General features: G+C 50.1%; 1 protein-coding gene across 1 annotated transcript in view; it reads left to right on the plus strand.

Annotated features, from left to right (window-relative positions):
* The window catches only part of ALX4 (ALX homeobox 4), a 47,576-nt gene that overhangs the window by 15,098 nt on the left and 7,443 nt on the right, over positions 1–25,035 (plus strand). Inside the window, exon 2 of the mRNA XM_002821846.6 lies at positions 19,670–19,980. Within this exon, the coding sequence (XP_002821892.3) occupies positions 19,670–19,980 (311 nt within the window). The remainder of the gene's footprint in view (positions 1–19,669; positions 19,981–25,035) is intronic.

Below are 25,035 nucleotides of genomic sequence, written 5' to 3' on the forward strand. Positions count from 1 at the left end.
CCTAGCCAACATAGTGAAACCCTGTCTCTACTAAAAATACAAAAAATTAACTGGGCATAGTGGTGGGCGCATGTAACCCCAGCTACTAGGGAGGCTGAGGCAGGAGAATTACTTGAACCCAGGAGGCGGAGGTTGCAGTGAGCCAAGATCATGCCATTGCACTCCAGCCTGGGCAAGAAGAGCGAAACTCTGTCTCTAAATAAATAAATAAATAAATAAATAAATAAATAAATAGGTAAGGATCTTAGAACAGTTCCTGGAGCATAGTAAGTGCTCAGTCAATGTTAGCTGTTATGATTGATAAGATTTTGCTGGGACCTTGATTCTATCAGACTGGTCAGAAACCTTGACAGGCAGTTAAAGTTGACTGGGATGCACAGAGTTGGAAAATGAACAAATTATTACTGAATCTACGATTACTGTGTGGTTGACATTGTCTTTTAAAACATGGATGAGTGATAGGAGGGGAGGGGGCTGCCATCTCTATCTAACGCAGCGGGGGCAGGCTTCAAGGAGGGACAAAGGCCACCCAGGCCCCTCAGGCCCCTCCTCCCCATAGGCTGCTGCACGTCGTACCCATGCGTCATGAGCTGGGGAATAACTCTCTCCCTGCTGAATGTGTTTTCTGTGTTTATTTGACCCAGAACTTCAGCCTGTCCCCAGGGCAGGGGTTCTGTTATGTTCCTCTCTGATCAGCACAGGGCTGAGCACAGAGAATCAGGCTCGGGGAATGTCAGGCAGCCTCTGCACCCTCCCTGGGCCCTAGCTTGCCCATCTGCAATTAAGAAAGCACCTGGTGGGCATTGCCCTGGGCCACACCTGGACTGAGACTTTTCACGGAAACCCACTGGGAGATATTAGTATCCTCAATTTGAAGATGAGGAAGGTGAGGCTGTCCCGCTGTGAATTGAACCCAGATCTCCTGAAGCCAAAGAGCCTTTTTCCTCCCCTGCCCAGGGGGCTCATGCCCACTTCCTGGACGCCCTCATGCCTATGTGCCCATCAGATTCGACCAGCATGTGAGAGCTCTGTAGACGGTGGAAAGGGGCGCACTGGGAGGGGTTTTCAGCACACCGCATGCTGTGCGTGGGCTACACCATCTTCACCCATCTACTGAAATGATGACCACGTTCCCTGACCACCCAGACCCCACTCCCTCCTCCCTCCAGAGCCATCCTGAGAACCAGGCCAGCCCAGCCCAGGACCCCCATGTGATGTGGAGGAGCAGCTCCTGTGGGTGAAGAAGGAGGAGACAAACCCTTCTAAACAGAATGAGTAATAGCCTCCTCACTTGCCCAGTGTTGGCAAAGCCAGGGACAAGAGGCCGGTTTGGAAATATTACTTGTACCATGTGGCAGGTGGACAGTGAGAGCCAGGCCTCCTCAGGGAATGTATGTGCCCAACCCCTGCTGTATTAACGCATCCCCCAGGATTTAGCCCCATGAGAGAAGATTCCACAGAGCCCAGTTTTGTGCTACACAAAGTATCTTCTCAGGAGATCCATCCCGTTGCAGGGGATCCATCCTCCCAAGAAGTAGTAACAGGTGGAAAAGAGATGTATTTGTCTCACGTTCGCTGTGGATTAAGGTTTGCTTGGTAGAAGGGACACACCATGCATTATATATATATTTTTTCTTTTTTTAAGATGGGGTTTTGCCATGTTGGCCAGGCTGGTCTCGAACTCCTGACCTCAGGTGATCCACCCACCTCAGCCTCCCAAAGTACTGGGATTACAAGTGTGAGCCACTGCGCCTGGCCACACCATGCATTTTAAAGAAGAGACTTATTTGAATTTTTTATTTTGTTAAGATGAGCAGAAGTCAATGAAAAAAACAGTTTCTTCCTTCCTTCTTTCCCTCCCTCCCTCCCTCCCTCCCTCCCTTCCTTCATTCCTTCCTTCCTTCCTTCCCTCAGACAGGGTCTCACTATCACCCAGGCTGGAATGCAATGGCTAAATCATGGCCCACTGCAGCCACAACCTCCTGGGCTCAAGCACTTCTCCTGCCTCAGCCTCCTGAGTAGCTGGGACTACAGGCTTGTGTCACCACGCCCAGCTAATTTTAAAATTTTTTTTATAGAGATGGGGGTCTTACCGTGTTGCCCAGGCTGGTCTCAAACTCCTGAGCTCAAGCAGTCTGCCCACCTTGGCTTCCCAAAGTGCTGGGATTACAGGCATGAGCTACCATGCAGGGCCAAAAGAACCATTTTTAACTAACATGTTAATTGTGAATGCTGAAACATTGATTATTTATATTTTATCCTTACTATATGTGATAGGCAAAATCCTTGGAACCCATCTACTCCAAATCCCAGCCATTTATACAAAAACAAACACCAACCAAAACTTAGATATAATTATCCTTTAGATATTTTGAATCGTTAACTATTTTATAGTTGTAAATGTGGATTTTTTAAAAAGCCAATATTGAAAAATCTTTTCCATTCTTACCAACTTTAAGGAAGTTGATGACTTTCTTAAAATACAAACTAGGACTGGGCATGGTGGCTCATGCCTGTATTCCAGCACTTTGGGAGGCTGAGGTGTGAGAATTGCTTGAATCCAGGAGTTTGAGACCAGCCTGGGCAACATAGTGACACCTAGTCTTAAAAAAAAAAAAAAAATTTAATTAGCCAGGTGTGATGTTGTGTGTCCATAGTACCAGCTACTCAGGAGGCTGAGGAGGGAGGATTGCTTGAGGCCAGGAGGTTGAGTCTGCAGTGAGCTGTGATTGTACCACTATGCTCCAGCCTAGGCAACAGAAAAAAAAAAAGCAATCTTATAATTAATCGAGCCATTACTTCCCCTTTCTCATCCAAGGTGAGAAAAGCCTTGTTGCTTTTTCAGTTTGTAAGTGATTCTCTAGATTAGAATGAATACATTTTGGCCGGGCGAGGTGGCTCACACCTGTAATTCTAGCACTTTGGGAGGCCGAGGAGGGTGGATCTCGAGGTCAGGAGTTCAAGACCAGCCTGGCCAAGATGGTGAAACCCCATCTCTACTAAAAGTACAAAAATTAGCCAGGTGCAGTGACCGGTGCCAGTAATCCCAGCTACTCAGGAGGCTGAGGCAGAAGAATGGCTTGAACCCGGGGGACAGAGGTTGCAGTTAGCCGAGATGGCATCAATGCACTCCAGCCTGGGTGACAGAGCGAGACTCCGTCTTTATAAATAAATACATAAATACATAAATAAAAATAAAAGAAGGAGCAAATTTGAGAAAGAAAAGATTTGATGTTGGTGAAAGCAGCACATTCTTTCTGGGATCATATGCTGCTTCTGCAGGCTAAGAAATTCAATTGTTTGGCCAGGCGCAATGGCTCATGCCTGTAATCCTAGCACTTTGGGAGGCTGAGGCAGGCAGATTGCTTGAGCTCAGGAGTTCAAGACCAGCCTGGACAACAACGGTGAAACCCTGTCTCTACTAAAATACGAAAAGTTAGCCGGGAGTGGCGGCATGTGCCTGTAGCCTCAGCTATTCGGAAGGCTGAGGCAGGAGAATCACTTGAACCCAGAAGGCGGAGGTTGCAGTGAGCCAAGATCGTGCCACTGCACTTCAGCCTGGGCAGCAGAGCAAGACCCCGTCTCCAAAAAAAAAGAAAGAAAGAGAGAAAGAAATTCAATTGTTTAAGATTAGTTTGATTCAGCATGTACTTGGATGCCAGACACTGACAACAGGCAGGGTGAGGGATAATGATGCCTCGTAACACCCTTCCCCTGCCCTTGGCGAGGGCACAATCTAAAGGCAGAGGCTGCCATGAATCCACTCTTTAAAAGTTTTTTAAGTCTATATAACCAAATAAATTTAACATTTGATTTTACAGCAGTTGCCAATGTTTCACCCCATTTATAGTCTTTGTTATATGTATGTGAAATGGCCCTTCATTGAAAGGGACCCTGGGAGCTACTTTTGACAGAAGTTTATGGTTCATAAATGTCATTCTGGGAGCTGCCACTCGGGAAACCCGAACTGGAGAGGATGCACCTGGGGAAGGGAGCGGCTGGGGATGACACAGTTGCAGGCTGAGCGACGTTGCCCTGGCTGTCAGCTGCCAGATCGTAACTGTATTAATATATCATGGCAATGATAGAGTGGGTGCCGTGTGTGGGTCAGGGGATACGCCGTTTTGCACTCTACTTCAGTCAGACCTCACAGCCATTCTGGAATGTGGATGTTCTCAGCCTCAACTTACAGATGAGGAAACTGAGGCACACAAAGGTGAAGTCACTTTTCCAACGATACCCTTCTGTGGCAGAACCACAAGGTGGCTTGGGAGCTTCCTTAATAATCTCCTTTAGTCGGCTCCCATTTCTTTCATGGGGAAAACTGGCATTCCCTAGTCTTATGTGAAGCGTTAGCTAAACACAGCTTCAACAGACCTCTCCAACCACATCGCTGCCTCGAAACACCTCCTCTACAGAGATCTGGAGTCGCCCCAAGGCTGGGCTAGGTGCCCCTGCCCTTGTCACCACCCTGCACTGTAACCACGGCCCCTGTCACTGAGGCGAGCCATTTGAAGGGAGGGACTGTGTTTTACTGGGCTTTATATTTTCACCACCTGGAACTTTGCCCAGTGCATAGCTGGTGCTCCAGGAATGCTGTTGAATGAATTAATGTAGCAAATAAGTGGCAGAGCCAGGGGCCAAGCCCACGCCTGTTGTACCCCAAAGACTTCTCATTCATTTCATTTTGCCTCGTGCAGGATCTAAGCCTCTCCGTCTCGCCTGCCTCCGGATGAAAGTGATATTACAGTGTCTTGGTGAAGGTGGTGGAGCTGCAGGATTCTTTCTGCTACAGAAGGGAAACAGAGGCTTGGGGGAATTAAGTGAGAGATGTCTTGGGACACGCCCAGGGCCACATGGTTTAGGGGAGTTGAGAGGGACAATGAGCAGACAGACCACAGGGCTGGATGCAGGAGGTGCAGGGTTCGAGTCCTGGCCCTTCCATTATCAGGCGGTATGACCTCGCTCTGGGCCTCTGCATCTTGGCTGTGAAGGGAGGGTCTGGTCCAGTGGGGTCTCTGAACCCTGGGGACGTATTGCTGGGATAGGGGAGAGCATGGGAGACTCTGCTTCTCTGGCAGTGGGTCCTGCCGGGGACAGGGTCTCATCCAACCACCCACGCCATGAGATGGAGCTTGGGGATGGGACGAGGAGCCGGGAAACTTCTAGCCTCCTTGAGGAGAGAAGCTGATAGGGGCACTTAGAGCCCAGACTGAAGTCAGAACACCCGTCCCACCCCAGGAGGCATCAGGAAGTGATCTCCAAGCATTAGATCATACATGGGCTTTTCATGGAGACCCTGAAGCTTGGTTTATCCCAGTCCTTTGAGATAGAAATGACCCCAGTGGCTCAGCAATGCCCCTTAGGACAAGATGAAGCCTGCCTGACCCCTCCAGGAGTCCTCCACGTTAGAAAGATGACTCATCACCACCTTGAGAGGCAGTGGGCTTGGCATGGGACTATCCGGTCTGCCCCTCCTAGCTATGTGATCTTGAGCAAGTTATTCATCTTCACTGGACCTCAGTTTTCTCATCTGTGAAACGGAGATACCAACACTGACCTCATGGGATCTGGGGAGGGTCAGAGGAGATAGTGGGTGGGTCAGGGCAACACAAATACAAGGCATTACATTATTGCTGTCATGGTTGTAATCAGCCCTGGTTGGAGAGCTCCTGTCTAAGGGTTCTCCCTTGGAAATTTGGGATTTGCCCTATTTGGGGTGGGGGGATGGTGTCTTGGTATCTTGTTTTACCATAAAATGCAACATGCCTTGCCGAGCCCTCCTTGGCTGGCAATACCCAATTCAAGAGCCACTCCATTGCGGAAGCCTTCTCCGACCTTTTCAACCGAAATCAACCGCTCCTTTCTGTGGGCCCTGCTGTGCCTGGGAAACAAGACTCTTGCCCTGGGGACCCTGGAACACTTGACCATGCTTGTCCCTCACCCATCTCTTCCACTAGGCCATGATTCCTAAGGGAAGCTCTGATGAGGCGCCCAATGAATGAATCAGTGAGGCAAGACACAGGGTGGGGGAGGGAACAGGAAAGACAAATTCCAGACACAAGCTGCGGGGTGGAGGGGACCCAGGCCTTGGCAGAGGGGCCATGGGGGCTGAGGGCTGGACAAAGTTTAGGGTTCTTTCTTTCCACCAGTTTTTTTTTTTATACGAGGAAACTTTACTCATTTGGACTAACTATAGGACAGTTGAAATTACAGTAGACTCAAAAATTAAAGTACTTTTTCAACTTTTAAGTTCCAACAGTAGCTTGACCTTGGCCTCCTACAGCTCTCAGAAGAGCTGCTCAAAGGAGTCTCATGTTCTAATTGGGTCACAATGGCTTCCATGGAAGTGAGGGCTTCCAGAGGGCTGGGGAGCAAGGTGTGCTCCCAGAGTTGGCAGTTGTCTTGTGATTTTTACTGCAACATACAAGGCCCCTTGTAGAATTATGAATGGTGGTGGTGATGAGGGGAAGGCAGGGAGGTTGCCAGGTAAACTTGTCCAGGTCCTGTTCAAATGATTACATATGCCAGCTTCACAAGAGGGGTTCCTAGGGAAGGTGCCTTCTTTCCATTAGTCCACATACCTTTTCGTTTAAAAAAACTTTTTATTTTGATATAACATTACACTTAAAGTTACAAGTGGACTACAAAGAATTCCCACATGCCTTTTATGCTGACTCCCAAAATGGGGATGTTTTGCCATATTTGCATTGTTTTCAATCTCTCTGGGTCTCTCTCTATGTATATGCTCTGTTTACGTATGTATTGATATACATGCATACTATATACAGCTGTATCATTTAACAGTAAGTTGCAGGCTGGGCGCAGTGGCTCATGCCTGTAATCCCAGCACTTTGGGAGGCCGAGGCAGGTGGATCACCTGAGGTCACGAGTTCGAGACCAGCCTGGCCAACATAGTGAATCACTTGAACCCGGGAGGCGGAGGTTGCAGTTAGCCAGGATTGTGCCACTGCACTCCAGCCTGGGCAACAGGGCAAGACTGTGTCTAAAAAAATAAAAAAATAAAAAAAAAAACAGTAAGTTGCAGACATATGACTCATATGCCTCTTTGCCTCTAAGTACTTCAGCGTGTGTAGGCCCTGAAACAAGGCACTGGTCCACATCTGAGGTCCCAGATGGTCAATGAAGTTGATCTTCAGCAGAGCAGTTTAATCAGGGGCAGCCTTGAAGGTGGTTGCAAGGGGGCCAATCTCTCGAGGCAGCTGAGAGCAGCCATTCTCCCGTGACTTCCTCCCTTTTTCCTTGACCTTTTTCCTGTCTGCCTGTCCCAGCCCCACCCACAGCGTCCACCCAGGAGGGCCCAGCACGCATGCTCCAGGCCTGGGATTCAAGCCTCAGCTCTGCCTCTTACCGGTTTTTTGTTTTCTTTTTTTTTTTTTTTTGAGACAGGTCTCCCCCTCTGTCACGGCTAGATGGAACTCTGGGGTCAAGTGACCCTCCCATCTCGGCCTCCCAAAATGTTGGGATTACAGGCATGAATCACCACCCCTGGACCTTCTTAACAGTTACTGATTCTTAGCAAGGCATTTACCCCTCTGGCCTCAGTTTCTGGGGCTGTAAAATGGAAACCTGGCGGTTGTAAAGAGGCTGGAACCCTACGGATGGCATAATAGATGCCCTAGTACTTTGTAAAGTACAAAGCCCAGTTCCTGGTTTTGTTTTGTTTCTTCGTTTGTTTTTTGTTTTTTGTTTTTGAGAGCCCAGCATTAATCCCTTTTCCTTCCTGGACTCTGGGAAGCCCACTCCATCTCTAGACTAAGAGAAAGACAGTCCTCCCCACTCACCCCTGCCATTGCGGGAAGAACTGAGAGAGCTTCTGTGTGAGGACGGAGCGGTGGAGGACGGGGCGGCAGACCCTGCCTCGGCAGATGCCCGCCTCGGGAAGAACCCACAGGGAAGCTGGTAACAAATCTGCCAGCCACGTGGAAAGCCGCTGGGCCAAACGACAGGGGTGTCCTGGGGAGCTTTTGCAAGGCAAAGGCTTTTGCAAGTTAGTTTCCTGAGCACCCACTGTGCGCCATCCTCTCTGGAGGGCCAAGGAATCCTCATGGGTCTCCAAAGGGAGGCCACTTAAGGAATGAAAAAGAGCCCAGGTCTCAGCCTGTCTGTCACTCAGTCGCTAGTGACACTGGTGGGTCCCTTCTCTCGGTGCCTCACTTTGCCCATCTGTCCAATGAGGATGCTGGGGCCACCGTGCGGGAATTCTGAGGGAACTGGAATGAGGCAGGAATGTGAAAATACCCAGAAGTAGGGGAGGAAAGACCCCTGCAAGGAAGGCCAGCGACCCACCCCATCCATCTCTTTGTCCCTTGTAGTGCTGGAATGGTGGCAGACGCATAGTAGGGCTGAATTACTGCTTGAGTGGCAGATCCTCCCAGCTAGAACCTGGGTCTTCAAACAAACGTCTAGAAACCTCATTAGGCACTGGGGCCCCAGGATCATCACCTTCCGTCCAGTGACTTTATTGGAACTGCAGTGCCTCCTGGTGGCCAGTATGCACAACTGCAGTCTTGATCTTGGCCTGCTGGGAGTTGGGCCCTGGAACCTGAATGCTTAGCCTTCTGGGTAAGCAGCCAGGGCCGGGGACTCCTCTTCGGTCTTGGCTTCCCACAGGGCTGTGCCCCTCCATCTCCTCTTCTCATACCCCTCCCTGGCAGGAATTCATGCAATGTTGTTAAGCTGAGCAAACAGAAGGCAAGAGCTTTGTCCAGAGCCAGGGAGCTGCCAGGGTCACCTTTGGTCCTTCCTGCCCTGTGCTGTGGCTGGTTCCCTCGACCTCCCTCATCCTGCAAGGTCCCTTCTTCCGACTCCATGCAGCAGCCTCCTGACACAAGCAGTGTGTGCAGGGGACCAAGGCCCTGCTACGTCTGGAGCCCAGCTCCAGGGCCTGGGGCCCTTTCCTGCAGACGCACTGGCCACCCTCAGCTGTGCCTGCAGAGCTGCCCCAGCCATACCAGAGGCAGAAGGAGCCCAGAGGAGTCTCCCCCAACCCAGGCACACACAGGCATTTGCATTAATTCCAGGGGTGTGTCCTGAGCTCTTACTCACATGAGGCCCAGGCCCCAGCTCCAGACCCTAGCAGTACATCTGGGAGGCCCACTCTGACCAGCTCACCGTCTAGGGAGGGAGCAGGCCCATAAGTTGGTGCTGTAAAGCAGGGGATTCGGTGTTTAAGAGGCAAGGGAGGTCAGGCAGGAAGAAAGGTGACCCTTGGCTGAGCCTCGAAAGCCCAGGAGAGGGAATTCACAGCAGAAGAAATATAAAAAATAAAAGGTTCCATAGTATTTTTTTTTTTTAAAAAAGGAAAGACAAGATATCACTTTCATCCTTTGTGCTGGCAAAGATTTTAAAAACACTATAATGACCATTATTGGCTGTGAAGTGGGAGGGGACACCGTGGTAGCTGAGGACGTTACAGGTTTCTAGAAGACAACTTGACTGTGTTTCTCAGAGACTCCCAGATATGTGGATAATTGAACTTTGTATTTCTAGTTCTTGAAGCTTCTTCTAAGGGAATGGCCATGCATGTATTGAGAGATTTAAATCACAGACCTGCTATGACTTCAAACAAGTAGAAACCTGTGAGCCCAACAGAAAAAGATGGATTAAATCAAATAGCGATTGTTCTCACTACATAGCCATTAAGAATGGTGTGGTAAAAGAATATAGAACAGCATGGAAAGAGGTACGGAATATGGTTAGATTTTACAAAAACGTTTACAGGCTGGGCACGGTGGCTCACGCCTGTAATCCCAGCACTTTGGGAGGCCCAGGAAGGCAGATCACCTGAGGTCAGGAGTTCGAGACCAGCCTGGCCAACATGGCAAAACCCCGTCTCTACTAAGAGTACAAAAATTAGCCGGGTGTGGTGGTGGGTGCCTGTAATCCCAGCTACTCAGGAGGCTGAGGCAGGAGAATAGCTTGAACCCGGGAGGACGAGGTTGCACTGAGCCGAGATTGCGCCACTGCACTCCAGCCTGGGCGACAAGAGCGAGACTCCATCTCAAAAAAAACACAAAAGTCTACAAAGTAATGTCTTCTCGTGTGTGTTTGTGTGTGTGTGTATGTGTGTGTGTGTGAGTGATTTTCTTTTGGTCTGTCTTGATTTTTTTTAATCTTCCATATAGAACATAGATTACTATTTGTAAGGGGAAAGGAAAGTCACAAAAGTTACAGAGACAGCTATCTGGGTGAAAGTAGTAGTTAGCCACAGACAGAAGAGGCAGAGAGACGTGCTAGGTAGAAGGAAGGGTGCCCGCAGGAGTGCGGAAGTCTGAAGTTACTCGTGCAGCGCGCTGCAGAGCGGAAGCAGGTCTCTGAACCTCAAGCTAGATGGAATGCTGGGGTGTAAGTCCGTGAGTCTGGTGGGGACCAGTCCTGCCTTCGGGACCCTGAATGCCACATAAGCCTGATGTACAGGGTTGGCAGATTTAGCAAAAAGCAAGCAAGCAAACAACAAAACCAGGTTGCTCAGCCAAATCTGCATTTGAAATAATGAATAATTTGTAGGATAAGTATTTCTTGTGCCATATTTGGGATATACTTATACTGTTTAAAGTATTAACTGTTTATCTAAAATTCCAGTTTAACCGAGTCTCCTGTATTTTTTCTGGCCATTCTAAAGAGGGATCTGGGAGCCAGTGAAAGGTTACAGAGAGATCCCTGACATGACCAGCTGTGTATGTTCTAGACATGCCCTCTGGTTGTATTTGAGGGTCGTGAGCCTGAAAGTGGAGAAACCCCTCAGGAGGTCAGGACTGAGCGTCACGCTGAGCGTCACCCTGAGCGTCACCCTGAGCGTCACTGAGATCCTAGAGGTCTGAGTTGTGGGGGCCCAGTTTGTGAGGATGGTGGCCAATCCCCATGGCAAAAAAAGGGCCTTTCTCGGAAGCTTCCCTAACCTTCCTCCAGCCCATTCCAAGTGGTACTTGTCTCTTGCTTCCCATAATCCCACAGCACAGAGCCCAGCCCACTCTCAGAGCATGCACCATCCAGGATTCTAATCACTGCTTTCAGATAACGTTTCAACCTGTTCCTGGGAGAACAAATAGAAAATTAATTCAGACCAGCCCCGCCGCCCCCCGCAAAAAAGGAAAGAAACAAAATTAACCCATAGACCCATATTGCCACTTCTGGAAACTTGTAGTATTTTCCGAGGACAAATGCTCCACTCCCTTCCTCTTTTTGGTCAAAATGAGATTTATTTGATATAAATTGAACATCTTTACATGTGTTAAAACGCTATCCTTTCTTAGCATCATTTCATTCATTTGTTCATCAAATGTTTACTGAGCATCTACTGCATGCCAGCTATGATACTAGGTGTTACACAGCAGGGTAAACAAAGCATACATGTTCAGATATGTTCCCTGCTCCATGGGAGGGAGAGAGAGAGACAATAACAAAGGGAAAACAGAAGAACAAATAAATACCTACTATTGGCGCGGTGGTCCATGCCTGTAATCCCAGCACTTTGGGAGGTCAAGATAGGTGGATCATTTGAGGCCAGGAGTTCAAGACCAGCCTGGGCAACATGAGGAAACCCTGTCTCTACTAAAAATACAAAAATTAGCGGGGTGTGGTGGCCCATGCCTGTAGTCCCAGCTACTCAGGAGGCTGAGGCCCGAGAATCATTTGAATCTAGGAGGTGAGGTTGCAGTGAGCCAAGATCGAACACTGCACTCCAGCCTGGGTGGCAAAGCGAGACTCTGTCTCAAAAAAAAGAAACAGCATGCAGAATAAAGACTATCAGGAAGGATCTTCCATTTATGGAAATATCATCCTTTATTTAACCAATCCCCTATTGTTGAATATTTTGATTACTGTCGGTTTTCCTACATATTAAACTATGACATGATGAACTTTCTCTCTAGTGAATTCTTACCATCATTTATTTAGAGTAAATTCCTAGAAGTGAGATTTCTGGGTGAAGGCATATAAACTTTTAATTTAGTTTTTGTTTTATATATTTGAACACAATTTTGTATTTTCTTTTTAGTTACATTTTTTAAAAATTGAAAACAACATGCTGTAAATTTTTTTTTTTTTTTTTTTGAGACGGAGTTTCGCTCTTGTTGCCCAGGCTAAAGTGCAATGGCACGATCTCAGCTCAGTGCAACCTGCGCCTCCCATGTTCAAGCGATTCTCCTACCTCACCCTCCCGAGTAGTTGGGATTATAGGCGGCTGCCACCATCCCCGATAAAGTTTTGTATTTTTAGTAGAGACGGGGTTTCACCGTGTTGGCCAGGCTGGTCTCAAACTTCTGACCTCAGGTGATCCACCACCCGCCTCTGCCTCTCAAAGTGCTAGGATTACAGGCGCAAGCCACCACACCCGGCTGTAAAAAACTTTTTGGTGTATACTTTTATGAGTTTTAACACACTCACGTATAGATTCATGTATTCACTGCCACAGTCAGGACACAGAATAGTTCCATCACACCAGTGCAAGCCCTTTGTTGACAAACCTTCCCCTCCTGCTTCACCTGGCAACCAGTGATCTGTTGCTAGAGTCCCCGTAGTTTTGCCTTTCCCAGAATTCATGTGCTAGCTGAGTGAAGTTGCACTTTATGTAAATTTGAGACTGGCTTCCTTTACAGACCCTAAGGCCACCTTTGAGATTCATCCATGTCATTGTTTGTCAACAGTTCTTTCTTTTCACTGTGGAGTTGATCTGTGGCCTGGATGGACCATAGCTTGCATCTCCATTCCCCTGTCAAAGGACACTTGGGGGTGTTTCCATTTCAGGGTGATTCTAAACAGCTGCTGCAGACATTTGCTTATGGGTTTGGGTTCCTCTCCTCTTAAAATAAGTCATTATTTCTGTAGGGTAATTACCTAGAAGTGGGATTGCTGGGTCATGAGGTCAGTGTTAGTTTAACTAGATAAGACACCGCCCAAGTGTTTGCACTGTGATGGATGGGAGTTCCAGGTGCTCCACACATCGCCGTAACTTGGCATCATCAGGTCTTCTTATTCCCACTGTGATAGGCACATAGTGGTATCTCATTGTGCTTTTAATTTTGCATTTCCATAGCGGGTAATGAGGTTGAGCATCTTTCACGCTTATTTGCTCCCTGTATATCTTCTTGGGTGAAGTGTCTGCTAGAATATTTTGCCCACTTTTTGTTAAATACTACTATTAACTACAATCCACACTTTATTCAGATTTCACTGGCTTCCCCCAATGTCCTTTTACTGTTCCAGCATGCCCCCCAGAACACATTGATTACACTTAGTCCTCATGCCTCCTTGGCCTCCTCTAGTCCGGGGCAGTTTCTCAGACTTTCCTTATTTCGAGAGCATTTCAGGGCTTGGGTTGGTGGCTGTGGGTGAGCAGGATGGCCTGTGCCACTGGCTAGCCTGAGGACTGCCATTTCCACCCCACCCTCTGCTGAAGATTGGCAGCCCCTTGAGGGCCGGGACACTGTTTGTCTCTGCAAACGGCTGTGCCCCGTGCATGTGTGCTGAAATCTAAGCCCAGTCACTACTACCCCTTTGGCATTATTTATTGGGACTGGAGCTAAATTAGGGACATTCAAGTTGAGCTCTGGACAGACCCCAGTGTCAGATGAGGTGGGGTGGGGACGTGATCAATGGCTAACCTTTAACCTCCGCCTTCACCCCCACAGGACTGTTTGGACAGCAGTGGGTTTAGTCAGTGCCCTTTCAATAGCATGAAAGGGCCTCATGCTGGCCTGTTTTTTTAAAGGAGATTATATCAGTGTGTGCACCCCGCCACAGGGTGCGTGGGGCCAGCTCACCCGAGAACAGAGTGAGCGGCATGTCCCCCGCAAAGCACATGTTTGGAGGAAAAATAGATGTAATCAAAACCATGGAGGATAAAATGACTGAGACCCCTTGGCACCATATGCATGGGCCTGTGCACAGCTCCACACAGGCCCACACCACCCATGTCCACACCCACCCACGCGGATCTGCACCCACACACAACCGCCCACATGCCCACGGGGACACACATCCCACTTGTGTGCCTGCACTTGACCACACAAGCACGCACACTCCACAAAGCCATCCACAAGCAACTACACATATGTTCCCCACACCCACTCACAACGGCAGACTTGTGCCACATGCCCTCGGGTGTACATCTGTACACACAGATGCTACCAGCACCCTCTCCCTAAAATGGCTCTAGAAGGTCATTCTTTAAATCACGGCCAAAAAAAAAAAAAGAAAGAAAGAAAGAAAAAAGAAAAATCAGTCACCTTTGGAAATCTCTTAAGGGTTTTCCTGTTTTAAAAAGGTAAAACTAGATTAGAGTGATGCCATTGGGTTGAACCAGGACAGATGGGTAGAGGTTAAGGGAACGAAGCAAGGCTTTCCACTTCATGCATTTCTACAGCTGAAATCCAACAGCCAGGGGTTCCCAGCACTAGAATAGGCAGCTCCCAGTGGTACGGGGGTCCTCCCAGGGGGAGTTCCAGCAGAGGTTAAAGGGCTCAGTGGCTCCCGATTGAGAATACAACCTTGAGCTGAATGCTTCCCACTTCATCAAAAGCAGTCTATGGCAATAATGCTGACCTAGGATTGTTTGAAGAGCATTGGATACCATGATGGCCATACTGTGTGCACAACACCTTCTGTGGGGCAGGCATTGCTCTCGGTGATGTAGGTTCACTACTTGATTGATGGCTGTAAGTAGTTAGGGGTTTACTACCAGATCAAGACTGGGAAGCTGCAGATTGGGACTACATTGTCTTGGACCCCATAGCCTCATCCCTGGGACAAACTCATCATGGGAGGGGCGTCAGCATAGACCCTTTCCGGGTCCACAAGGAGCTGCTCCAGGGAAGATGTGAGAAGTCCAACCCCTGGCGGGTGGCCTGGACCCAGGCTGGGCGCTGTTGCTGCTCAGCCTCATGCCAGCATGAGGTGCCTCAAGGCTCTGAAGAAGGCTTGCACAGCATCCAGGCAAACTGAGAGCTCCCTGGCAGTCTTCTCTACCCCAGTGTGGCGGCAGGGTGGGTGTGGAGCCAGTTCCTGGCAGATCCTGGACTGGGTTTCTGGACCTTGGTTTCAATTCTGGAGCCTCCCCTATGAAGCCCGTCTTTGCTTCTCCCTCTGTCCCCTGCTCTCTGCATGGAGACACCGCTCAAGGTCTGTCTGGGTCTTTCTTCTCCCCTGTCTCCAGCAGTGACCTTTGCTGTTTGTGCTGTCAGCCTTGAATGGTGGCATTCGTCATTGAGTGCCCCTTTTCAAAGTATCCCACCCGACTTTCTCCCCAATGGGTAGGAGGATGAAGCAGTTGGTTCATTTACTCAAGAGACATTTTCTGCACATGCTCTATAGAACATCGGCTCACCAAAGGTGCACACAGATACCCGGACAGAACGAGAGCTCAGTGATGTTTGTTATTTAGAAGTTGTTCATTTATTCCTCAGCAACCTCTTACTGCATCTCTGCCACCAGACCTATCCTGTGCTGAGCCTCAGGCTGAGAAGGGACAAACGGCATGAGGTCCCAGCCCTTGGGGAACTGACATTCTATAGGAGGAGCTGGACATTCAGGGCTTGATGAGATACGAGTCAGCAGACATAGCCAGTCAGTGGAGAGGGTGAGCAGAGGATAGAAAACAGTCACAATCTGGGAGGGCCTCCTGGAGGAGCACTGGATCTTGGAGGTCAGCTGGAAAGAGGAACATTCCAGGCAGGGGCCTGAGATGGAGACTTGGGGGACCAAGGTCAGTGGTTTCCTTTGGTCAAGAGCAATCAGCCTGAGCCATGGAACTTCTATTTTCAGAGGCCATCTTGCTGAGGAGGGCACCTTGCAGGGAGCCAGCTCTGACCAGCACCCAGGCCTTCAGCCACCACGCTGACTCTCCAGCCAGCCCGGGGTCATCTCCCTGGAGAGCAATCTGCTGGCTTTGCCCAGGGCCCGGCCCCACTCCTCATCTCATCCCTGCCACCATCTGTCTCACACAGGCTGGAGAAACTCAGGGCCACCCGAGGAACAGCAGTGGGAACTGCAGAAGGAAGGGAGACTCGGAGGGGTGGCAGTAGCCTCCCAATGTCCGCAGGGACAGGGCTGTCATGGGGAAGGGCGCTGGGGGGTTAGAACTGGAACCAGTGAGCCAGACCTACAGGAGACAGACATGGGCTGGGTCTAAGGACAAATAGTCCTGCTGTCCTGGGGGCAGTGAGCTCCCTGCTACCCTAGACTGGAACCAGCGCCAGATGGAGATGCTGCAGGTGGCGGGAGGTAGACATAGACAGCCTGAGCTTGGGGTCTTAGGACTCAGACTCTGAAAGGGCCATGCTTGTCATTCTGACCAGTCGAGTGGAGCCGCAGAACTTCGGGGAATTTTTCTCTGTTGTCTAAATGAGGAACCCAGCCTCAGAATTTAAAGCAAGCTGACTCAAGACAGGTTAGAAGGTTTGCTTCCTTCTTCCTTGAGGAACCAGGAGCAGCGCTCCCCTGAATTCCTTCCATCTCTGACACAGGCACACCCTCCCCCTCTCCTCCCCTCCCCAGGTCCTCAGGGACAGTTCTGGCTGCTGGTGAGCAAGGGAGGAGGGACCCTCAACTACCCCGCTGTCCCTATTTGTAGGTGAGACTCCAGAGATGAAATGGGTCATCTGAAGTCCTGAGCAGAGCGGGGGCCGAGGCCAGGGCTCCCAACTCTTGGGCTGGTGGTCTTTGCACACCCTGTGCCACCTCTATCTCTGCCTGCTCACTTGGTCTCAGTGGGCAGCTGGAGGTGGACAAAACTGGACCCTTACTTGTCACCAAGAAGACTGGACTTTCTGCCACTTCCCCTGAGAGGCCAAGAGCTGGCTCAGTGCTGAGAGGCTGCCCCCAGGCCACATCCTCACTCCCTCATCTTCAGTGGCTGGTCCTGCTCCCCACAAGATGGACAGAGCAGGATGCCTTGGTCATGTGAGGCCCCTGGGTTCCTTCTGCCCCTACCTCTCTCCCTGGGAATAAGGCCTAAGACCCCAGGGGAGGGAGTAGAGGGCAGGCCAGGAGATGAGAGGCTGTGCTCTGTCCGGAACTGGGGCATGTTCCCTTCTCTCTCTGGCCTCAGTTTCCCCCCAGTTAAAACTAAGAGTTCAGGCTGGTCCATACCAACTCTCAGTTCCTGTAACATGGAGCTCCCATTGCTGTGCAGGGTGGTCCCAATCCCCAGCAAGGGTCTATGGGGCTGTGAGATGGGGCCTGGGGACCAGGGCTCAGGGCTCAGTGCTCACCTCCCTCAGCCCCTCATCTGGCTTCCAGGAAGTTGCAAAACAGGGATGGTTATTTTTGGTGAGGCTGGGTGGGGTTTCTAAAAAAAAAAAAACCTAAAACATAAAATGTATTTGTCTGCCCGGAAGATAAATATCTTTGCTGAAAGCTCTTGGCCCAGCTGCCAGCTGCAGTTTGCAGAATGCTGTCACTGAAGCCGTGGCTGTCTGCATGTGCCTGGGCTCACACAGGTGTCATGAGTGATGCCGCTGGGCCGGTTGTGCACCCCCACGGCGTCTGCACTGCCAGTGGCCCTCAGGAGCAGCCTCCTGAAGCTGCTTCCAGGCCTACTCTGGGCACTCACCTCTATGCCCTTTCCTTGATGCCTTGGAGAGGGAGGTGAGAATGCCACAGGCCAAATGTCCCTCTCAGCTTCCCCAGTGTGCACAGAAAGCCAGGGATGAGACGAGTCTGAAGCCTCAGCCCTCAGGACCTGGATGGAGTCAGAAGACCTGGGCTAGAGGCATCATTCTGATGCTTAATGCCCATCGCTTGGACCTATTTCCAGAAGAGGAAACCGAGGGTCAGAGTGGTTGATGCTCACACCTACCACATGTGCTTGTTGTGATGATCAAAGCTCATGCACGTGAAAGGTCATGTCAAATGCTCCCCACACGTCTTATTAATTGTGTTCGTTCTTTCACTCAACAAGTTCCTTTTCCCCAAGTTACAGACAAGGAATGCGGTCCTTGAGGAGCTCACACCCACATCTGCAGACACCCAGTTGGCTGCCGTTCGCTAGGCATCTGTGCACGCCCTGCACATGCTCCTGTGCCCAAGGGCCTGCATGCTTGGAGGACTTCTCTAGGGTCGGAGTCCTCTAATGTTCACAGGGTCTGTGGGTTTGCAAGTCCAGACTAGAAATGTGAATATCAATAAGGCAAAACTACATAGCTAGCACGCTAGCCTCTTTATTTCCCACAGCTACCCTATGAGGAAGATCCTATAAGTGTCTTCATCCCCATTTTATAGAGGGGGAAACTGAGGCACATAGAGGGTAGGTAAGCTCTCCTGAGCACACAGCTGGGGAGTCATGGCCATAAGATTCATAGCTGGGCTAAAGAGTCCATGACCTAAACCAGGGGTCCTTAGCCCCCAGGCTGTGGACCAGTACCGGTCCATGGCCTGTTAGTAACTGGGCCGCACACAGGAGGTGAGCGGCAGGTGAGCGAGCATTACCGCAAGTTCTGGCTCCTGTCAGATCAGCAGTGCCATTAGATTCTCACAGGAGTGTGAATCCTACTGTGAACCATGCATGTGAGGGATCTAGGTTGCGTGCTCCTTATGAGAATCTGATGCCTGATGATTTCAGGTGGAACAGTTTCATCCCCAAACCATTCCCCACCACCACCTGCTCCACCCATGGAAAAAAATATCTTCCACAAAACCAGTCCCTGGTGCCAAAAAGGTAGGGACTGCTGTCCCAAACCCTTTGCCAGGAGGTGAGTGTGTCTGCCTAGGAAGCTCACCACGTTGTGTGGTGGTAAACTGGCTTCTCACCTCACTCTCCCACCCCAGCCTCCACCTCTTCTTCCTTAACCGGTATGGGTTGACTCGTCCTTGCAGTCCTGAGCTCCTAGGAATGTGCCAGGGGGTTCCATCTGTCAGATGTAGGGGCTGGGAGCTGTGCTCATGTACACCTACCCAGGCCTGGGGTCAGCGTGCTGGGGATGAAGGTGCCTGGGCAGTCTCTGTAAACTGTGGGCAGGAGCTGCTTGTAACAGGAAATGTGGCTCATGCCTCAATCCCATGCACCCCCAAGGAAGAAAGACCCTTCTCTTGAACAATAGGTGAGATCAGTGTGCAGGGCTAGGGGGCAGGGAAGGAGGTGTTGACTCCTCAGCACTGGACTCTTGGGGCAGAGTCTCCACAGCTCCTGCTGAACTCCTGGTGGGACTAGGCCAGGAAAGGAGGGGCACTCCTGTCTGCCCCAATGGTGGGTCCTCCTCACCCCAAGCCCCACTGGGCCAGACATGGCTGCTGAATGAGTTTCCCTTCCACCCAGGGAGGCCATGGCACTGGGGTCAGAATTCTCGGGGCCCAGAAAAGTCCTAATGAAGGGAATCTCTCTAGAGAGAGGAGCTCAGGGTCAATGAGGTGGGGATTAAAGGTCACAGAGGTCAGATTGGCTGATTTAGGTTCACACACATTGTTACTGGAAGGGACCTAGTCTAAGATAATGGCAAAGAGGCTCAGAGAGGGGAAGAGATTTGCCCAAGGTCACACAGCATGTTAATGGCAAGCCAGAATTAGAAGCCAAGTCTCCTGACCTTGCATCCAATGAGCTCTAAGAGGAAAAAGGCAAGGGGTGGCTACCCGAGTGCCCCACTCTCCCCCTGACATCCCCCTTCTCTTGCTTGGTTCAACCATTGGTTTCTGACTTTGTTTCCTCCTCCCTCAGCTAAAGAGAGTTCCCTGGGTGAGCCAGAGTTACCCCCTGACTCTGACACTGTGGGGATGGACAGCAGCTACCTGAGTGTCAAGGAGGCTGGGGTGAAGGGGCCCCAGGACCGGGCCAGCTCAGACCTCCCCAGCCCGTTGGAGAAGGCCGACTCCGAGAGCAACAAGGGCAAGAAGCGGCGGAACCGGACCACCTTCACCAGCTACCAGCTGGAGGAGCTGGAGAAGGTCTTCCAGAAGACCCACTACCCAGACGTGTATGCGCGGGAACAGCTGGCCATGAGGACAGACCTCACCGAGGCCCGCGTGCAGGTCAGTGAGGGCCACCTGGGAGTGAGGCTGGTAAAGCAGAGCCTGTCCCTGGGCTCTTGGCTGCAGCTGGGGTCTCCTGACTGCCCACCAACCACACCATGGTTTTCCTTTCCTCAGTTCATTGAGAACCTGAAAGAGGGGGCTCCTAGCCTGCCCTTCATGCCCCTGTCCCAACTAGAGCAACTCTGCTTTTATCCTCTTTAATATTGGGCTTCTGCACTGTGGCGGGGGGTGCAAAGGAAGGAGGGCCCCCAGCAGAGGGGCAGGAAGGCTGCTGCTGGCTGTTTCTGGGCTTTACACAGTGTGAGAGTCCTGGCTCTTTCATACAGAGAAGGGTTACTGGTCCCTGCTCTAGAAAGCCTATGTCTTAGACAGGAAACAGGACAAACATGAAGACAATGTCTACAGCATCCCAATGGGCAGAAACAGAGAATAGTTTAGCTCTTCCTTCTGCCTAAATGGCTGCATCCCCCTCCATTTTTCAAGTCCCAACTCATACCTCTTCTGGGAAGTCTTCCTGACCACTGTGGCTAAAGCAGTAGCCCCCTATTACCAGCCAACAACCAAAACACCCAACCCAGTACAATACAGTGGAACCCAACACTCAACCCAACTCACTGCAACCCAACACAACACAACCCAATAGAACTCAACTCAACCCAGCACAACACAATGGAACTCAACACACTCAACCCAATTCAACCCATTCCAACACGACACAACCCAATATAACACATTCCAATGGAACTCAACCTAACACAACACAACACAATGGAACCTGACACTCTCAACTCAGTGCAACCGAATAGAACTCAACCCAACCCAACACAACACAACCCAATAGAACTCAACTCAACCCAACACAACACAATGAAACTCAACATACTAAACCTAATGCAACCGCTTCCAACACAACACAACCCAATGTAACATTCCAACAGAACTCAACCTAACACAACACAACACAATGGAACCTGACACACTCAACTGACTCAACACAACCCAATAGAACTCAACCCAACCCAACAGAATCAAACCAGCTCACCTTTTGCTACACTGTCCTATTTTATCTTCTTAAAAATTTAAAAAATTTTTTTTGTTTTCTTTTTAGAACAGGGTCTCATTCTGTCACCCAGGCTGGAGTGCAATAAGACAATTATAGCTCACTGCAGCCTCAAACTCCTAGGCTAAAGTGATCCTCCCACTTCAACCTCCCAAAGTGCTGGAATTATAGGCATGAGCTACCATGCCTGGGCCCATTTTATCTTTTGGGTATTTTTGTTTATTTTTTAAAGAGACTGGGTCTCTCTCTGTCACCCAGCATGGAGTACAGTGGTGTGATCATGGCTCACTGTAGCCTTAACTTCGTGGGCTCAATGGATCCTCCCGCTTCAGTTTCCTGAGTAGCTGGGACCACAGGCATACACCACCACACCTGGGATAAGTTTTTTTATTTTTTGTAGAGATGGGGTCTTGCTTTGTTGCCCATGTTGGTCTCAAACTCCTGGCCTCAAGTAATCCCTCACCTCAGCCTCCCATAGTGCTGGGATTATAGGCATGAGACACTGTGCCAAACTCCTATTTTGTCTTCTTTACAGGATTGTTGACAGGCTTAAGTTATTTTACTTGTTTGTCCCCTCCCGCTAAACTGTGATTTCCTTGAGATCAAGCACTGATTGTTCATCACTGTATTCCCACCAATTAGAGAAAGCCAAACGCAGAGCATCAAGGCTAAAAAATAAGTATCCGTGGATCAATCAACCCTTGTCCAGAGAGTTGTGTCTGCCCCGATCAGCATGAATTCACAGCAAAGAAAGGATCAGAAAGAAAGAAAAGACCCATGAGTAGCCAAAATACAGGTGACAAAATTCACACACTCAAGTTTAAGTTTCAATTTAACACAAAATAAATGTCATAATCAGTCTGCTTTTCCAACCCAAAGCATGTTGGAAATAGCAAAAAAGTATTTCCATGTAGCAGTTTTTCCCTCTCCAGTGGGCCAGAAAAATCAATAGCTTTAAAACAAAGAGAAATCTTTTTTTTTTTTTAAATCAGCAAAGTGCCATGCAGCTCAGTGTGCTGGGCCCTTCAGTGTTAGGACAGAGATGCCCCAACCCTGCAATCCTCAGCAGGCCCCAGGGACTCTTGCATTAATTCACGAAAGCATCTTCAGCAGCATTGTTCTAAGGCGTCAGTAAAAGGTTCATCTGTTACAACCATGTTCTGTTTAAGAAGGCAGAGGCATCTCTGATAGAGTCTACAAACTTTTTTTCCAAAATGGCTAATGTGGAAAAGGACTAGTGGTTATCAGTAAATATGTAGCTGTTCAGAAATTGCAGCTACCAGACGTGATGCTGAAGAGTTGCATGGTTGAGTTGCTGTAAGTTCCCTGAGGGCAGCCTGCCATTTATTTTTTATTTTTTACTTTTTGAGACAGGATCTCACTGTGTCACCCAGGTTGGAGTGCAGTGGTGTGATCTTGGCTCACTGTGGCCTCCACCTCCTGGGTTCAAGTGATTCTCATGCCTCAGCCTCCCAAGTAGCTGTGACTACAGGCATGCACCACTACACCCAGCTAATTTTTTGTATTTTTTGGTAGAGATGGAGGTTTCACCATGTTGGCCAGGCTGGTCTTGAACTCATGACCTCAAGTGATGCACCTGCTTTGGTCTCCCAAAGTGCTGGGATTACAGGCGTGAGCCACCATGCCCAGCCCAGGCTGCCTTTTTTTTTTTTTAGACAGTCTTGTTCTGTTGCCCAGGCTGGAGCGCAGTAGTGCAATCTTGGCTCACTGCAACCTCTGCCTCCCGGGTTCAAGTGATTCTCCTGCCTCAGCCTCCCGAGCAGCTGGGATTACAGGTGTGCACCACCACACCCGGCTAATTTTTGTATATTTAGTAGAGATGGGATTTCACTATGTTGGTTGGCTGGTCTTGAACTCCTGACCTCAGGTGATCCACCCACCTCAGCCTCCCAAAGTGCTGGGATTACAGGCATGAGCCACTGCACCTGGCAAGACTGCCATTTTATTCCCTTCCAGTGCCTAATGAATGTTTGAAGAAGGACGACAGGGCAGCTGGGGCTTTCCTGTGAATCCAGAAGCCCTCACACACCCAGATCTCATTTGAATTTGGACAACCAGCCACTCACATGACCTTACATGCCTGAGTTTGGACAGATATCCTAGCATCTAGCCTGATCCCCAGCAAATGGATTGGGGAGGACCCACAGGTGTAGGTAGAGAAAGGGGCATGGCTGGTTATGGGACAGCCCTGTAGGTGCTGTGTTGGTGTGGGATAAACCTGTTCATTTTCTGTGCAGTACGTGTGTACATTTGTGTTTGCATATGTGGGTTGCATGCATGCTTCCTAACAAACATATGGGAGTGCCCGGGCGTAGAATTCACTAAGTACTGAAAGAAGAATGACACTTTGAGTACAAAACATGAAAACAAAGGCACACAGAGCATTCTTCAGTTACCACCATACAACTAAAACAGTGTTCTCTGCACACACACATGCGCACGCACACACACACACACTTATACCTACTTCCAAAATGGAGTTGAGGTAGCTTACAATTAAAGATTTATTTGTTCAATCTAAAAACAAGAACAATGGCATGAAATGCGGAGGTAATGTGGTAAAAAAAAATTTAGGCTAAGGTTCATGTTTGCCATTGAGCACAAACTTCAACTTGGAGCTTCCTGGCAGCCAAGGCAGAAAGGGAAACTCTGACATGCTGCATATCTTATCACCTAGTGGGAGGACCATAGAATTATAGAACGGTAGTGCTGGAAATGATCACCCCATCTTCCCATTTGATAGACGAGGAAGAAGAGGCCCATAGGTGGGAAGTCATAACCTGAAGTTAACAGCAGCCACTCAGTAGCGGCACTGCGACTGGAATCCGGGACTCCTGAGTCGCAGCCTAGTGCTTCTTTGACTTTAGTTTACTGTACAAGGACACATGCCAGATTGTTCAGAGGCTTTTCTTTGTATAAAGGCAGCAGGGTGGGTGGGATCTTCATGTGCGTCAGACCTCTGGGTTGAGCCCTAAGCCTGGCAGTGGGGGCTTAAGCCTGGCAGTTAGTGCCCTGCGGGGGGGGGGGGGGGTAAGGGGGTGGTGATGGAACCCCCTGCCTGCCTCTACTGTGTTTATTCAGGGCCCATACTCAGCTGGTGGCAAGCCAGGTGCCTGGCGTAGAGTGGTGGTGGGGACAGGGACAGGGCAATGGGGGCCCCAAGATGGACTTTTCCTGGGAAGAAGCCTGGGGTTTGGCCCTGCTCCAGGGGGCTGCAGGGGCCTCTCTCTGCTGTCTGGGATTCCAATCTCTGCAGCTGGTGTCTGAAGACAATAAGACAGAGGCCTCCCCGCCCTGGGCCACCCCGCCCTGGCCCCAGATGGGCTGCGGTTAGCGAGGCCTCCGCCAAGACAGTTGGTTCCTTGCACAGCCCGGTCCTCGGGAGAGGCCTGTGTTGAGTGGGCCCAGGCTGGGGTGGTCCTGAGGTATGACATTCAGACCGGGAAAACAGTGGGGACCTCGTGGTTGGCTGTCCTCCTGGGGCTGCACAGTGGAGACAGGCCTGCGGTGCAGAGCTTGGAGGCACAGGAGCGGGCCTGGGGGTTGGTGTGGCATCTGGAAGGGAGCTCTTGGAGCCCCTGGGGCGCCAGGGGTCAGAAATGGAAGGACATTCCAAGCCTCAGGACCTGCAGATGTGAGCATAGAAGGGGTCGTGAGGATACCCTTGCTGCCTCCAATTTACTGGGGAGGATATTGAGGACCGGCCAGGCTCACCTAGCTCATGTCTGGATCTGGGCAGAAAAGCCAGAACTGGGTGCACAGGGTAAGGCCCCAGGACAAAGGAACAGGAGAAGAAGGAGGGAGGAGGTGGGCCCCTCTGCTCCCACCAGCTGCTCACCCGCCTCTCACCATTTCCATCATCAGCCCTCAAATAAATCCCTCAGCCTGACCTTCTTCCACTCCTGTTCCAAAGACAGTGCTAGCTCTGCTGGCCTCTCCCCCGCGTGGTCATCTGTCTTCCCCAGATAACC

This window comes from Pongo abelii, chromosome 9, assembly GCF_028885655.2.
Source record: "Pongo abelii isolate AG06213 chromosome 9, NHGRI_mPonAbe1-v2.0_pri, whole genome shotgun sequence".
Taxonomy (NCBI): Eukaryota; Metazoa; Chordata; class Mammalia; order Primates; family Hominidae; genus Pongo; species Pongo abelii.